Genomic DNA, 16,554 nt, shown 5'->3' on the forward strand with positions numbered 1-16,554 from the left:
TCCTCTCACCAGGCCCTGCTGAAGAGTCTCTCCCCACCTTTCCTGCAGCCCCCTTTAGGCACTGGGAGGCCACTCTAAGGTCTCCCTGGAGCCTCCTCTTCTCCAGGCTGAACAGCCCCAGCTCTCTCCGCCTGGCCTCACAGCAGAGCTGCTCCAGCCCTCTCATCATCTGCGTGGCCTCCTCTGGACCCTCTCCAACTGGTCCATGTCCTTCTGATGTTGGGGGCTCCAGAACTGGACACAGTACTCCAGGTGGGATCTCACCAGGGCAGAGCAGAGGGGCAGAATCCCCTCCCTCGACCTGCTGGCCACGCTGCTCTTGATGCAGCCCAGGATGGGGTTGGCCTTCTGGGCTGCGAGAGCACATTGCCAGCTCATGTTGAGCTTCTCATCCGCCATCACTCCCAGTTGCCTCTCCTTAGGGCTGCTCTCGATCCATTCTCTACCCAGCCTGGATTTGTGCCTGTATTTCGGCAGGTATGGAGTTAATTTTCCTCAGTAGCCAGTGTGTTTTGGATTTTGTGTGTGAAGAAAGTTGATAAAAACACTCTGATGATACGAGTTACTGTTAATGACACCAGGGACACTGTCTGGCTTTCCAAGTCTCGTTAAAGTCTCGTTAACGTGCAGATGCAGGAAGCTGGGTAAAAGACAGACGGAATAACTGACCCAAACTGGCCAAAGAGGGTGTTCCATGCCTGAACGTCATGCTCAGTATAGAAGTGGGGATTGGCCACGGCGGGGGCAGCCACCTCCTCTCATATCTCTCTGGCTCGCTGGCATCCTTCCCCGTACCTTGCTGGCTCCCTTTCGCTCCCTTGCTTGCTGCTCGGTTTCCTTTCCGTGATCGCTGCTCGGGACGGGCTGTGTCGGTCATTGGGACATCGGGTGGTGAGAAATCGTGCACTGTTCATTCTGTATATTTTAGTACCCTTATATTTGTTACTATTGTAGTTTTCCTTCGCTATTTTAGTAAACTGTCTTCATCTCAACCCACGAGTTTTCCTTTCTTCCCAATTTCTCTCCCCCATTCTGTTGGGGAGGGGTAGCAAATGTGGTGATTAGGGCTAAAGCACCACACGCAGTCTCAAGAGGAAGAGCAGAAGAAAGGTATCTCTAAAGGTCCTAGGTGGGATTTTAGGAGCAGGTTGTGGGTGAGTGGGCCTTGTTTTAGGGCCTTTAACAGAAGTCCACAGCTTTACTCTTGATAGGGCAGAGGTGTGAGTTCTTTTATTAGAGTTCAGATGGGTAAAAAATGATCCCAAGACTTCTCAAAGTCAAAGAGGTAAGAAGGCTCAGCTCACTGCTAAAACTTCAGAGCCTTCCAGAGAGAGACGTACTGTTTTTCAGACTTGTCTGTCACTATGCCTGCTTCCCAAACTTATGATTATATGTGGTTTCTGTGCCCGCAAAAGCTGAGACGAAGATCTTGTGGGGGGAAAGCTGGGTCTTTTTCTTCTGTTGTATCTTTGCTAACTAATCTTAAGTCTGCATTTTGATTGTTCTTGGGTGTAAAGAACTTCAAAAAGAAAAAGTTGAAGGTTGTATTGCTGGGGGATGCTGTCATGGGTAGAGGAAAAAGTAGGGGATTTGCAAAACTTCTGCTGGATGGGAAAAATAAACCCATTTCAGTGATATAGAGAGTGTGTATCTGTATGTGTGCTCGTCATTCATCAGGCGATATTGTTCCTCTTCACTGAAAAGCTTTGGTAAAGCAGGATGTGTGCTTTACAAATGGTTTGCAAAAATACTTGCGCTTACTTTTTTCTCTGTTGCTTTTTAATTAATGCTTACACAGGATGATTTGAACACAGCTCTTCAAAATCAAAGGAGGTTGCTGGAAGAAGAAAAACGTCTGGCCCTGGATGAATTACGTGAGGAAGTATTGCGTATGGAGGAAAAGCATAGAAAAGCACTTCAGGAACTTCAGGATCTTAATGAGGCAGAAATTAAGAAACATAAGGAAGATTACTCCAGGGAGCTGGAAAAAGAACTGGGGAAATTAAAAGCACAACACAAACGTGAGCAAGAGGTCAGAATGTTGCTAACACCTAAACCCAAACTAATCCATACTTTGACATGAAGTAAATTCTGTTTTATTAACCTTAGTAGTAAGGCTGAATATCTAGATGCTTTTTTGTGTTTTTTTTTTCAATAGTGCCAGTAGATAAGAAGAGATAAAGTTAACATTTTTAGGCCTTGCTTTATCTAAAAGGACTTAAAAGAGTTCATATATATATATATATGTATTATCCTGATTTTTAAAATTTAAGTTGTATTTGCAGTGCTCTCTGTATTGGGGCAGAGAGGGGAGGGGGAAGCAGGCTTGTTTTCTTCTGAGTTTCTGCTGCATTTAGTTCAAAATTTTAAAGCTGCTGTTTTGATAGAAAACTAATAGGTAATAAATTAGGTCATTAACCATTTGTGGAAAGTAGCTGCTCAGTTTAAGCTTCTATAAGTAAACAGCCCGTGCTAACATTGATTTCTTCTTTTCTTAGAGAAATTAAAGTAGGTAATACATTTCCAAATGCGTTTTCTCAGTGAGGTTTGGAAATCTTCCTAGTTGCCCTTAAAGCTTTCCCGTTTCTTCTTGTTGGGAATGTTTGTGTCAGCTTGATGATGTTTACTTTCATAGTGAAAGCAAAAAATTTGATCATCTATGCCAAGTTCTCTTTAAACATTGAATAGGATCTTCTGTTTATTCAGTCTTTTGTACACTCTGACTTCTGTTTGTCAGAGCAGCCACAAGTGATTAAGACATTTCACTTTTTCTGTATTATGTATTACATTCATATATGAGGAGAAGTCACAAACAAAATGAGCTTATCCAGCTCAACCAAACAACATATGAGACGTTAAAATATAACTTACTTTTGCTTTTTCACTTACAAATTTGAAAATTGGATAGCGTGCTAAATAGCACCCTGATCACTGGTGCACGTCGGAAAAACCACTAAGGTTTGATGACATCCCCTGTGTTCTTCTGCATTGTCAGGCCGTAGAGAGCTGGTAGTGGTTTCCAGCTGGCTGGAGTGCATTCCAAACTCTCTTCACTTTTGGAAGAATAGTTTGCCTGGGAAGTTTAGTTTTGTGGGAAGTTGTGATTATTATTAAATTTTTAAGCCCGTCATCCTAGAAACAGGATTTCTCTCTATTGTGATAACTACAGTGACTCTTCTTAAAGACAATAATAGGGAAAAAAAAATAAAACAAAACCCAAACAAACAAACAAAAACCCCCAAACCTTTACCTGGCATTTTTGATGGACTTCTTTGTTGTATCTCGTAGAATAATCACATTAAGTATAGCTGTGTAATGTTTAATTCCATTTCAACAAGAGAAATCACTTCTTAACAAAATGTACTCTCCCTGAGTTTCTCCCTCTTTCTTCCTTATTTCTTGGAATTTCTGTTAGGCAAATATCTATCAGAAAGAACAAGCAGGAAGTACTCTGGTAGTCTGGCCTGATGGTCTCATGAATACAGGAGATGCTTGGTACCTAATGCCTTGTTGCTTCTTATCTGTTTTTATCGACTTGCTTCTTCCCGTGGCCAGCATGATGATAGACAGCAGTGCTCTATGACCTTGAGGACTGGAGAGAAAATGCTTTTAAGAATCTGGCTGAGCTTGATGGTTTTGGTTTTGGTTTGGTTTTATTTTTTTCCTTAATTGTAACTCTGTGGCTAAGATTTTATATTACTTATTTGTCTGCAGATATATGCTTCTGCATCGGCCTCTGAAGTAGAAACTGTGCGAACAGCTCTTCTGGCTCAATTTGAGGAAGTAAAATTGAAGCAGCAGCTTCAGTTCCAGGAAGAGATTGAGCTGCTGAAGTGTCAGTCGGAGGTACTACTTGAGCAGCAGATTGCGCAGCTGAAGGTAGCGTCTGATTAAAATGAACTTCGGAGCATGCGCTGGTGGCATGTTTTTCTGAAAAAGCAGTATTGGGAACAGTGCAGCGTTCTGTAAGCAGTTATGGTGTTTACTACAGGGTTGTCTTAAAATCCTGAATTGGATGTGGTGTCCTTCAAACAAAAAAAAAAATCAGTGGAAAGTGTTGCTCTAAGCAAACACTTTATCTTGCGTACGTTTATATTTGCATTGGAAACTTTTTCTTCTTGGTGTCTGCAGAGACTATGCCGTTGGCCTGCCATCCCTTGTCTGCTGCGCTTGTGTATGGATGGCAGAAAAAGTTCAGTTTTTAACCTCTTACCAAGTGTGTGATGACAGTAAGCACTTTGTACATGAGATTTTTTTTTTTTTTTTTTTTTTTTTTTTTTTTTGTAGCTGTTCTTAATTTCTGCTTTCTTGGGTTGATCGTTTGAGTTCCAAACTTTCATCTTGATGAACATCTTCAAGGTGCTTATCCCTGAAAATTATCTTTGTTTGGCCTTGTGTACAATGTAGTAATTGCCTGACGTCTTCTGAGCCTCGTGCAAAACGTCTTCGTTGGTTAGGTGACAAGCACATGTCAAGCTGGTAAATGAACGGAGAATCATATGTTTGGCTCAGCTTGTTGAGCACAAATAACTTAGATGAGATGAAGTACCATCTCCTTATTTGCTTCTCCTTGGGAGATTTCAATGGATCCTTACTGTTCCTGTCAGTGCTCCAACCTGAGGTGAGACGCTTCCAAACAGTTACGCAAGCCTCTAGAACTGGATGCTGCAGATGTGCAGAAAATCTCTCCTGTTTCCTGCCTCTGGCCCACTGAGGAGTCCTGGTCACTCTTTGACCTCTCTCCGTCTGGTGCAGCTGTCTTTTGAAACGGAGGACACAAGTGTATCCTGAAAAGCTACTGGAGGTATTTTTAGCGTTGCTGTCCTCAGCTGAACCGCAGCCTTCAGTCCATGGAAACGGGGACTGGACCGACCGGTATGCGTATACCCCAGCAGTGATTCTGGCTCTCGTGCTGCCTAGGTGCTTTAGTTACTGGGTAGCACTTGGGACACCAGAAACCACTCTTGTTGAAATTTTGCTAGGGGTAATTCTACTGCTAGGACAAATATCTGTGTTTTGTCTCAGAAGAGGCTGTTTGGATCTCTTTGCAATGTCAGGCTGAGCTGCATCATCGTCTGATACAAGTTTTTTACAGTGAGCCTTCTACTCCCTGCGTCCCCCATGCTCATTTGTAGAGTTGTCTTTGTGCCAGACAGTTTCCTTGCATTCTTCCTCCCGCCTCCTCTGGCAGATTGTAGGTATTCAGAGTTCCTTTCTACCATCTGACACACTCTTTTAGTGGATGCACTGCGTCTGAGAAGAACAGGCAGGCTGTTTCAGAGGCTTAGTCCGCAGTTTACTGTACTGGTTGAGGAAAGCCCTCATACTCCTTTGTGTCTGTTCATTTGTATCGTGCTAACTGGTAAGCACTCTGCCGTTTGAGTCTAGAATTCTGCTCAAACTTGGCTCTTCTGCCTTGTGGATTCTGAGTAAGAGTTGGTATTGTTGTTGCCCAAGTGCTGGCGTTGGTCTCGATCTTGGCTATGATGACAGACCGTATGTTCTCATCAGGCAGCACGCAGTCCTCACCTGAGGAGCTGGTGGTGGATGGATTGTTCTACTCAGTGCAAGGGTTGGCTGAGTCTTCCACAAAGCATCCAGGACAGCTCAGGAGACTACTTGTGTTCTGCTCATAAGTCTTATTTTGTGCCCCGAGGAAAAATTGTCTTCTTGACTTACTAATAAAGAAAAGAAGGCAGCTGTCCCCTTGGAGTGTATTGGCTTTCATAGATCAAATTGCACGGGGCTTTTTTTATACTTTGATCAGGGAGACTTATTTCCCAGTTCTGGTGTGGCAGAAACAATTACTTCCCTTTAGTCTCTTTGGGAAGTGATCCCAACACCTTGCTTCACCTCAGCATTCTCTGATGCAGGATTGGGGAATTTCTAATAATTCCTTCATTTAGAGTGCTTTAGAGATCCAATTGAATAGATTCTAGATAATTTATCCATTTAAATCAACCTTGTAGATTTTCAGTTTGTTCTGGTAAATCACTCAGCCTGCGTGGAACTCAGTACCATGCGTGCTGTACTACTTGCAGTTGCCAAAGGTGGCTTCTGTCCAGCTCTGTCCTGACTTGTCCATCTGTTTTCTGTTCCTCATCGCCATCTCAGCAGTCTGAAATGACTCAGGTCTCAGTGAGCACATTCAGATAGTTCATTTACCTACTTAACTATTTTTAAATCGTGTTTTTGGCATAATTTTGTCGATTGAGGAACTTAGCTATGTAAGTTACTGCTTGTTAATCTGACAGGTAAGGTGTGCATGTTTCAAGAAAAAAAAGAAAAAGGAGGGGGCAGGGTGTTGGTTGTGTGGATTGTGTTGTGTTGGGTGTTCTGTGTGTGTCCCCCGCCTCCTGGTAAATCAAAGTATATGTGACTTGTGCAGGATGAATTTGAAGCTGAAAAGAAGGCATCACTACAGGACACGGAGCAGATGTTGATTCAGGAGAGGGAGAAGGCACAGGCTGCTCAGCAAAAGGAGCAGGAGGTGTTATCGACCCAGCTGCAGGAAAAAGCAGCAGTAATTATCCAGGTGCGTGGAAACTATTTCAAACTTAGATTTTAAATGCACTTTAGCGTTACATTTAGCACAGCGCTCTAGCCTTTCTCAAGATGTGCATAGAGGCACTGTGTGTATAATTCCTGTGACTGCTAGTTTGCAAAGTGTGGTGTGTGATGGCTCTCTCTTAGTTGGAGTGCTACAGCAGGAATGTGGAAAGTGAAGCTGGCTATCAGCTGGAAAACTGCTCCTCAGCCATTTCTCAGGGAGGTTAACACTGCTTTATAAGATAAAGTTGGACGTTGGCCTTTTCGTTGTCTGTGTGTTGATGCCATCTGTATCTATCGCTTTTTTGTTGTTGTTGTTAAGAAAATAATGCTCTAGTAGCTCGTGTTAGACCAGATGACTTATAGCTCAGAGGAGGCCAGACAGGCATAATGGGAAGTTTGGATGTGGAAGCGGCAAAGATAATATTCGTTTGCCAAACAAAACAAAATTCTATGCCTCCTGTAAAGCAAATATCTAAGTTGAATCTAGGATACCCAGAAAGCTTTAGAGAGAGAGGAACAGCCTGAAAATGATTTATGTTTTCATTAGGAAGTTTAGAAATGTCAAGTTCGTTTTCAAGGATTAAAATAATAGCTTTGAGTTTTCAAAACAGAAGATAAAATGCACTAAAACATTCATGTCTTCTCTCACAATTCAGGAAACTGTAACCAAAAGGTAAATTGGGTATATTAGACTGTTTGTTAGGCCTTTGTGTTCCGTGGAAAAACTGGGAGTAACACTAACAATTTCCCTGCTCTTCATGTAGGATTTGATGTGGGGTGAGAAAGGTGCCGTGGAACTAGAATGCTTTTCTTTAATTGCAGTTTCTTCCCAAATAGATATTTTGATTAATTTGTTGGCTTACTTATGAGACAGAGTTTCTAACAGAACAGTACTGATTTGTTTGGCAGCAAAATCTGGGGGTTGGAGTGGGTATATACATACATATATGGTTTTTTATATATATATATATATATATGTATTTTAATGGGATGGAGGTGTTATCTGCATATATAAATATGAGGAGAGGAGACATTTTTCTAGAAACTTGTTTTCAGGCAGAGCTTATAAAGGAAAGAAGGAAGTTAGCCAGCACTGGTGATTCTGGATCAGGTTGCTGTTCAGGTTTGTGTGCTACTGTGTCAAAATTTATGCTAAGACATGAAGGGTAAGATCCTTGGGTGAAGTGTGTAGTTTTGGCAAAATGATAGACTTTGTTGCATTGTTGCTGTATTTCCACAGCTGGAAAAGAAAGTGGAGTCTTTAAGCCGTGAAATAGAGGAGACAAACTCTGAACTGGAAACGCTCCTTCAGCGGCGGGACAGAGAAAACCGAGAAGGAGGGAATTTGGTAGCCATGCTGAGATCTGATATTGACCAGTCCAAGGACGAAAGGTTTGTACAAGATTTATTTATTTATTTATTTCCTTCTCTTTATCCTTGTGATCTGATGAAGACTTTGGAGTTTTGGGGTTTCCACTATCTATAATTTTGGAACAAGCTAGGAAATGGAGAAAGCCTGTTGGTCACAGAGACCTTTCAGTGCAATGTGGATTGTTTTGATATGTCGTTGGAATGTGTGGGTAAGAGAAGCTGTCATGCTGAGTAATCTTCTAGAAGAATTTCCTCTTTCACCTTTAAGAAACTAGCTTACTGTTTTTCTTAAAACTAAAATTTTTCATAATTAGAATTTTTGTTTTCAACCCTTAGTTATTTTGATGTCACAGATCCTATAGTAGTAGGTGCTTTCTCCCTGTTGGTACTTCCACAGATGTGGAAGCCTGAAATGCTTGTGACTGCAGTATGATCTCTCCATCTAACTGTGGAGAAGACAAATGGTCTTGGTTTTTTGTGAGTCATCTGAACCAGCTTCACTGATAACTGTCAAACTATGGCAAGATATCCATTTGCAGATGACACCAAACTGGGCGGGAGTGTCGATCTGCTGGAGGGCAGGAAGGCTTTGCAGAGGGATCTGGACCGGCTGGACCGATGAACTGAGGCCAGCTGTATGAGGTTCAACCAGGCCAGGTGCCAGGTCCTGCACTTGGGTCACAACAACCCCACACAACGCTACAGCTTGGGGCAGAGTGGCTGGAAAGCTGCCCGGTGGAAAGGGACCTGGGGGTGCTGGTCGACAGCCAGCTGAACATGAGCCAGCAGTGTGCCCAGGTGGCCAAGAAGGCCAACAGCATCCTGGCTCGCGTCAGGAACAGCGTGGCCAGCTGGAGTGGGGAAGTGATCATGCCCCTGTACTGGGCACTGGAGAGGCCGCACCTCAAACACTGTGTGCAGTGTTGGGCCCCTCAGAACAAGGACACTGAGGTGCTGGAGTGTGTCCAGAGAAGGGCAATGAGGCTGGTGAGGGGTCTGGAGCACAAGTCTGATGAGGAGCGGCTGAGGGAACTGGGGTTGTTTAGTCTGGAGAGGAGGAGGCTGAGGAGAGACCGCATTGCTCTCTAGAATTGACTGAAAAGGAGGGTGTAGGGAGGTGGGTGTTGGTCTTTTCTTGCAGATAACTTGTGATGAGACAAGAGAAAATGGCCTCAAGGTGCAGCAGGGGAGGTTTAGGTTGGATATTAGGAAACAGTTCTTTACTGACAGAGTGGTCAGGCACTGGAACAGGCTGCCCAGGGCAGTGGTGGAGTCACCATCCCTGGAGGTGTTCACAGAACATGTGGACGTGGTTTAGTAGGCATGGCGGTGTTGTTTTGATGGTTGGACTTGATGATCTTAGAGGTTTTTTCCAACCGTAAGATTCTATGATTCTATGATTTTAGACTGTCACATTTTCAATAGATTCAAAGTGTCTTTTAAATCAAGTATGTACAAATTTTGAGGTGTTCAATATGCTTTTGTTCAAGGAAAAAACTGCAGGAATCTTATCAGCATCTTTTGCAATTACTTATGGAGTTGGTGAAGGCCACAATAGCTATTGAGGACCTTATCTGTAGCAAGATTGGTCTTTGCCTCGATGACAGCCTGGCTTCTGAAGATTCTAGAGAAAGTCAGAGTATTATGGAAGAAATGAGATTCATGCAGCATTTCAAAGCCAAAGAAAAGCATCACCTTGAAAAAGGTGAGTAAAAATCTCCTGGATGTAGTCAATTCGCGTTCTTGAAAAACGGCTTTTCATTTCCTTTTGTATGGATGAGGTTCTGAAAAGGGAGCTCTCTTGTTGCAGTGTTTTCTGTGTCTCTTTCCAAGTTGCTCAACACCTAAGGTAGTGAATATCAATGTTCTTTCGTTTTAGTTCTCTTAATAGTGCAAATACTAAAAGTCGTCCTGGAGAAAACTGAATGGATTACAGGGCAGGAAAGATGAACCTGCTGAACGCAGAGTTTCATGCCCTGATGCAGAGCACAGTATTTCCAAACATTGTGACAGACTGTCTTGATTTGTCAGCGTTGAGTTATTCGTGTGTACAAGCTTTCACCTTGTAATACATCTTCAGGACACACCAATGTCACTGTCTGATGTCAGTTTTTCTATGAATGGCAATTTCTGTGTCATTTTCCTCTATTTTTAAGCTACTTGCTTGTTTTCAGTAGATGAGCTGCTTGATGAAACCCTCACAGAACACAATCAGCTGTCTCCAGTGACTGACGAGGGATCTGAGTTGAGCCAGTACTTATGTGAAAGTGTTTTTGCGAAGCCAGAATTGGCATGTGAAAATGAAGAAATGATAGTGAAAATTGGTCATCGTTTACGCACTGCAGTGGAGAGGCTTCTGGAACTGGTCACAGAATCAACTAAACAAGTAAAACTTTCTACAGATGTATAATTATACTGAAAATGTGAATTCTGTTTTAAAGCTTATATATTTAGCATCATGTAGGATTGGCTACTAAAAAAAACCAGCTTTTTTTTCTGAATACATGACAAGTATTTGGTCATGCTTCTTACAGTGAAGGTTTTGTCCCTATGTGATTATTTCTTACAAATGAGACTGTAATTATTTCTTTTTCCTTCTAGCAGATCCTGTAGGAAGGCTTTTAAGTTGGCTGCCTTAAGTAGATTTAAACTGGGTTTTTTAGGTGCGTTTGGTAACTTCAGGAGACCAAGAGTTAAGGGTTTTTGAGGGGTTTTTATTGCACTTCACATCAATGCTTCCTCAACATTGATAGGTTCAGGAAAACTCAGTCTCATGTTAGAATGTTTTGGGAATATGTAGATAGCAGCAAGCAAACATCCTTGTGATTATATTCCGCTTCATTGCGATAAAAGGAGCTAACTCAATATCATAAAAGAATTTGTGTATTTCCATCCTGAGTTTTGCAAGTGTCTAGACATTCAGCTTTGCGAAGAAAAGTTGTAAATCTGCGGTAGGTGCCTGAGTACTATATACATTCAGAGGATTTAATTTAGTGCTACAGTAATTAATTTGAGTGAGGAAGCCCCTAATTTAAGAGAAAACGTGAAGGGAAGGAGTATATCTGAAATTAATCTTCTTGTCAGGTATTTTGTGCAACGCAGAGATAAGCATCTGTCTGAAGCGTATATTCACCATCTTAAAAAAGTCGGAGGGGCTTAGATTTGTGCTTTTGAGTACTTACGCTGCTAGCATGTAGCTAATTTGTGGCTAAAGCACTTGCCCAAGCCGTGGCAGATCTCGATTCTAGGTCACCTTCACCAGCTGCATTCAAGCATACTTTGCTTACGCCTGTGAAGTCTTCTGTCCAGCAGGATAAGCTAAATATCAACTAAATGGGAATGGGGCTGCTCCGTTCCTTTCCCTTGAGCTTGAGACATTGCACGTAGGAATGCAAGGTAGGTTGTCTCACAGAACTGGTCCATGCCTTGGAAACCTGGTGATACACTGACTTCACTGACTGTTAAACATGCATGGATCTCTTAAAGAATTCAAGTGCAAAGATGCTTTGAATTTCAGCGGCTCAGGAAGTGTCAAACGGAGCAGTTATCTCTTTTTATGCACAGTAAAGAAACTTTGCCTAAGTAAGCTTTGTGGCAAAAATACAGGTATGTGAGTATAAGGAGTCACCAAAGCATCCAGGGGTTTTGGGGAACATCAACCCAGAACTGAAAGGAAACTTCAAAACCTGGACCTTCATGCATAAGTGTTCTAAGGAATTAAGAGAGTTTTTGTCTGTAGCATTGTTATGTTGCTTGTGCATCCAAAATCTGATGCTAGGGTAAATTGTTTCCTTTTAGCTGGAGAAAATGCATGAAAACCATGCGCAATTTGAAGAAGAATTCAGCCGCCGAAATCGGGAAACTGCTGAAGTGGTTAGTCAGCACCAGGAGCTAATGGAGTGCCTCAGCGAGGAGAGCGAGGCCAAGAATCAGCTGGCACTAGAGCTTCATAAAGCAGAGGGTAAGAAAATGAGACTAATAGGAAGATTTCAGTGTCGTTTACTCCTAGCTTACTTCTCCAAATACCCATGATATGCTTTGTGTGTCTTTTGTTGTTGATTTGCCTGTCTGCAATCCATTTTCTGCTTTTCAGGTTACTAAATTTACTTGAAGCTTGGGTCTTCTCTTGCAAATCTACTGTTTAACTCTCTTCATCAGAATTGCTTTTCCCTGGGGCAAGTGCAATAGTGCTTAGTCCTGTCCTTACACCATTGACTGCACGTGAAAAATACCGTGATTTTAAAGCCAGCAGTTTGCATTCCTGCATGTCTGAATGTGGGAGCTTGGATTTTAGAAAAGCAAATATACTCTCGGTATAAATCAGCCCACCTGTCTGAGCTGGGAAGGGCTCAGCGTGAACTAGAGCAATGTTTGGTGGTAGTGCAGGCGCAAAGAGATTCTGTAAGAAGAGAAGAAAGGCTGAGGCCATTGATCTCAGTGCTGTCACAGGCTGCATAGTGTCAGTCTAATTGCCCCTTGAGAAGATTACTACTTGAGGTCTTCTCCTTCCTGTGGGAGAATCTTTGAGGGTTTCCATGTACTTCAAGTTGAGCTTCTCTCCCTAATAATGGCATCTGCTTTCCGTTCCTCTTCTCAGTCATACTCCTTTAGGCTTATCTGGTCTTTCCAAAGTCCTGTTTCTTTCCTGGATTTCTTCGGCTCTGAATCTAACACTTGATCTTACTTTTTGGAGGTTTTGTTTCTTCGAACTTCAGCCCCCGGCAGAGGATGTGTCAGGCTGTCCCGTGTTGTCAGGTGATCCCAAGCCATTAAGGCTTAGCAATCCCCATATACATTCCAGATGTTTTAAGACATTTTGTGACATGGCAGCCTCATAAAATCTGTTAGAATACATTAACTGGTACATTTTATTCCTGAAGATACTTCAAAAAGCCTAGCTGCTGTGTAAATTTAATTCATCTTGCACATCTTCCTTCCTATGTCACTTTCCATTGTTTGCATAAAATGGTTTATTCATGTTTTCAAGCTGCTTTTTTCCAATAGATGAGTTTGTGTGCTGCTTTATTTGCATTCTGACTTGGGATTTTAGGCATTATTGAAGGCTATGTGGCAGAAAAAGCTGCACTGGAAGAGGCCTTGAACCTGAAAGAGGAATCTGAGCGTCGCCTTGTTGTGGAGCTGGAGAACATGCGTGAACGCTTCCAGGAGCTAACCCAGGAGCAAGCAATTCTTGGTGAGGAGTGGGTATGACACTGTTAGTGGAAAACAGAATTGTCTCTGGTCAGGACACACCGAAATGTCTTTAGTGACCCAGTGAATAGCTCAGTCTGGTACAGAGAGGTTAGCAGGGTCTCCCTGTAAAAGCAGAAGATAAAACAAAGCAGCTGGTTCTTTGCTCATAAGAAGATAGTGCTGTTAGTGGAGAGTACTGCTGGAGTCTTATGCTTAGTTAGAAATGGGAAGTGTCTGAGAAAGTAAGAGGAGTATATTAACTACAGGTCATTAGTTACAACAGATAATTAGCACCTAGTTAGGAGCTGAAATGCTGGTTATTTGCACTGCAGTCAAAGAAAAGAGTTGGAGCTTCAAGGCTTTTTCTTCCAGGACTAAGGAGATAGCTTAATAATGATGGGAGAAATAAAATACTCCTGGAAGATTATTTGAATTTTTGAATTATTAAAAAACGGTGGTGGTGATGTGTACTTAGTTTCATACATAAGCTTTGCCCCTGCTCCCAGCCTCGTCCTGTCAAAACACATGCAGGTGTGGAGGTGACTGTGGAAAGATTTTAATGATCAAGCTCCCCATCTATTTAGGTTTTTGAAGGAAAGTATGTGGGTTGAAAAAGCTGAATGAGGTAGTGTTGTTGAAGATCAGGTGAGGCGAGTATCTTAAGCTTTTATATAAACGGTGACTCACTGCAAACCAAAGACAGACACTGAAATACCAATCAAACTCGGCGAAGTAGGCGCAAATAAGCAGTCTACATAACTCCTTCCCTGACTCCATCACTCCCTCAGCCCCACAGAGTATGTGATATAATGTAAGCTAACTACAGGGAGCTCATGTAGGGGAGTGGAGCGGGATAAAGGGGATCTCTGCAATATACTGGTCAAAGTCCAGTAACACTTAGTGAGTGGAAGTTGGTACTGTGGGTAACTCACACTGCAAACTCATTTTAACAGTGACAGCAGTGAGTTAGTAAAGACCCTGAAGAATCTCAGGGTAATGTAGCTGGCTTACAGGTAAGCTATTTTTTTGATTCACAGAAGAAGTTTCAGAGATGTTGTGTGACTTGCACTATGCAGGAACTCAAGACTAGCTTATGCTCGTTCTTAACGATGAATCTGTGAATCATTTAAGTAGCACTGTATAGTTATGACTTCTTGAATTTGCAGCCTTAATGTCATTCTAATACTTCTGTAAGTGAATTTATCTGTATCGTCTGTATCATCAGTAGAAACTTATCACTTGGGATCACTGCCTTTCCATTTCTGCTAGTGCCATGCTACCCTCAGCTATGTCACCGTGGTGCCACCTTCAGCTATGTGGCATAGATCTTCACTGCCTGAGCAGACTACATAACACGTAGTTGTCTGTAGTGCATGCTTAGGTCAGAAATAAAGGCAGCAAGAAACAGTTTTCTCGTGAATTTCTCCATTGTCAGTAGTAGAGGAATGTAAAGACACGAAGTTTCAGGTATCGACCCACGTTCTGTAGGAGGGGTATGTTTGACTGGACACAGTCTCTATACGTTGCAATTATCTCTCCACTTCTCAGGAGCCTGTTGTAGACTCCTGCCTGGCTTTCAGGTCTATTGTACTATTCCTCTGCAACTCTTGTCTTCCTCTCCCCTGCCTCCTCTTCTTCTCTTCACCTTGTTGTTCTTCACTTCTGTTCTGACTCTTGACTCCACCATTGTCCTGCTCCTGTGGGCTGCCATCCTTCTGTGTTCTTCCTTTTGGCTCTGCACTCAACCTTTCAAATATAGCGCAATCAAAATATTCGTATTGTGCATAGAATCATAGAACGGTTTGGGTTGGAAGGGACCTTTTTAAGGCCTTCTAGTCCATCCCCCCTGCACGGAGCAGGGACATCTCCAACCAGATCAGGTTGCTCAGAGCCCCGGCCAACCTGGCCTGGAACGTTTCCAGGGATGGGGCATCCACCGCCTCTCTGGGCAACCTGGGCCAGTGTTCTACCACCCTCAGTGTAAAAAATTTCTTCCTTACCTCTAGTCTGAATCTGCCTTCTTTAGTTTAAAACCATTGCACCTTGTCCTATTGCTACAGGCCCTGCTAAAAAGTATAGTACCTGTGTTAATATTAAAAGTTGCATCTACCTCTGACCTTTCATGTGACATCTTAATATCTTACTGTTACCTATAGAGAAAATTGAGTAGCAGTCTCATGCAGATTGTCCTGGGTTACACAGCGTACGCTTGTTTGCCTCAGTAATCAGAGGAAGAGGTGGAGGAAGACAGGAGAACTTACAGATTCAGGGGCTGTAACTGAAACTGAATGCATGTTGTGCTTGCTTTGCAACAGTGATTATGGCCTTGAGTAATATATCCCACAGGAAACGCAGAATAGTTCCATGATATTGTTGAACACAAGTACCTCTTTGTGCCGTGGAAATGTATGACAGATTACAGAGTCTGTCAGTCTGTGCCAGCGAGTCCCACTGGCCTGACTCCTGCTTTGAATCCCCCGTCAGGAACTAAAAGAGGGGTTTGAGGCATTAATTATTCCATCTCTGTCCAGGGAAAATTGTGAAAAGAGAATATTGATTGTCTTAGAAAACGCATAAATGGCTAACTAAGAATGTTGCAACAGACCTGCATGGTTATAGTGTAAAACCGTTTCTGTAGTAGCTCTGGTCCGGTTACAGACACGGATCAACATACATCATCAGGAGCTTTGTGTCATAGTAAAGGCGACGTGCATTTTTGCCAAATAGAAGGTAGGCACTATCTGTATTACGTATGAATTTTAAGCGATTTGGAAGATGGAGTGGATCACAACATCCTGTTCTTGCCTTGTACATGTCTTGTGTTTTGATTTCTAGGAACGCCTGTTGCTCATGTAGCACAGAAAGAAGGTTCAGGTTTGTAATGATGAGTGTGGAGTTTTTTCTGGTTTGCGTTGCTGTAACACTGAGTGAAAGAATTGATAGTTTTGGTTTTATTTTAACAAAGAGGAATAGTACTTCATTAATCGGCCCAAGAAATTACTGGGATTATTAATACCTTGGCAAAAAAAAAGTTACAACTTCTGTGATGCATCAGAAAACAACTAAAACTAAGAATATTCAATTCACTGATCAATATTTAAAGGAAAAAATGTTTTGCTACTGTTAGGCTTAAAATACATTGTGCTATTGTCTTTATGTTTCATGTCATTTTTCTTTTGAGGTGATGGAGTGGGTTGTAAGCTTGCTGTGACCTTCTAATGATACACAGTGGGCTGTTAAAATGATTAAATTAATTTAGAAGGGGAAAAAAAAAAGCAAAATATTCGAGGTGATGTAAACTAGAGAGATAAATAAACACAGCAGGAACTAAAGGAAGTCCAAGGGAGACTAGAGACATGTAATTGAATGGATAGGGAGATCAGAAAAAAGAAGAGCAGAGCAGAATGGTAAGGAGGGCTATGGAAGGGAAGGTGAAAC

General features: G+C 42.3%; 1 protein-coding gene across 2 annotated transcripts in view; it reads left to right on the forward strand.

Annotated features, from left to right (window-relative positions):
- PCNT (pericentrin) overlaps nucleotides 1–16,554 on the forward strand; it is a 102,728-nt gene that overhangs the window by 41,468 nt on the left and 44,706 nt on the right. Inside the window, exons 22-30 of one of the 2 annotated variants that reach the window (XM_086750481.1) lie at nucleotides 1,799–2,032; nucleotides 3,715–3,879; nucleotides 6,389–6,535; nucleotides 7,793–7,944; nucleotides 9,414–9,628; nucleotides 10,098–10,309; nucleotides 11,722–11,884; nucleotides 12,974–13,117; nucleotides 15,952–15,990. In XM_086750481.1, the coding sequence (XP_086606607.1) occupies nucleotides 1,799–2,032; nucleotides 3,715–3,879; nucleotides 6,389–6,535; nucleotides 7,793–7,944; nucleotides 9,414–9,628; nucleotides 10,098–10,309; nucleotides 11,722–11,884; nucleotides 12,974–13,117; nucleotides 15,952–15,990 (1,471 nt within the window). The remainder of the gene's footprint in view (nucleotides 1–1,798; nucleotides 2,033–3,714; nucleotides 3,880–6,388; nucleotides 6,536–7,792; nucleotides 7,945–9,413; nucleotides 9,629–10,097; nucleotides 10,310–11,721; nucleotides 11,885–12,973; nucleotides 13,118–15,951; nucleotides 15,991–16,554) is intronic. The other variant, XM_086750482.1, reaches the window with a different exon arrangement.

This window comes from Chlamydotis macqueenii, chromosome 6 (genome assembly GCF_036417535.1).
Source record: "Chlamydotis macqueenii isolate bChlMac1 chromosome 6, bChlMac1.mat, whole genome shotgun sequence".
NCBI lineage: Eukaryota > Metazoa > Chordata > Aves > Otidiformes > Otididae > Chlamydotis > Chlamydotis macqueenii.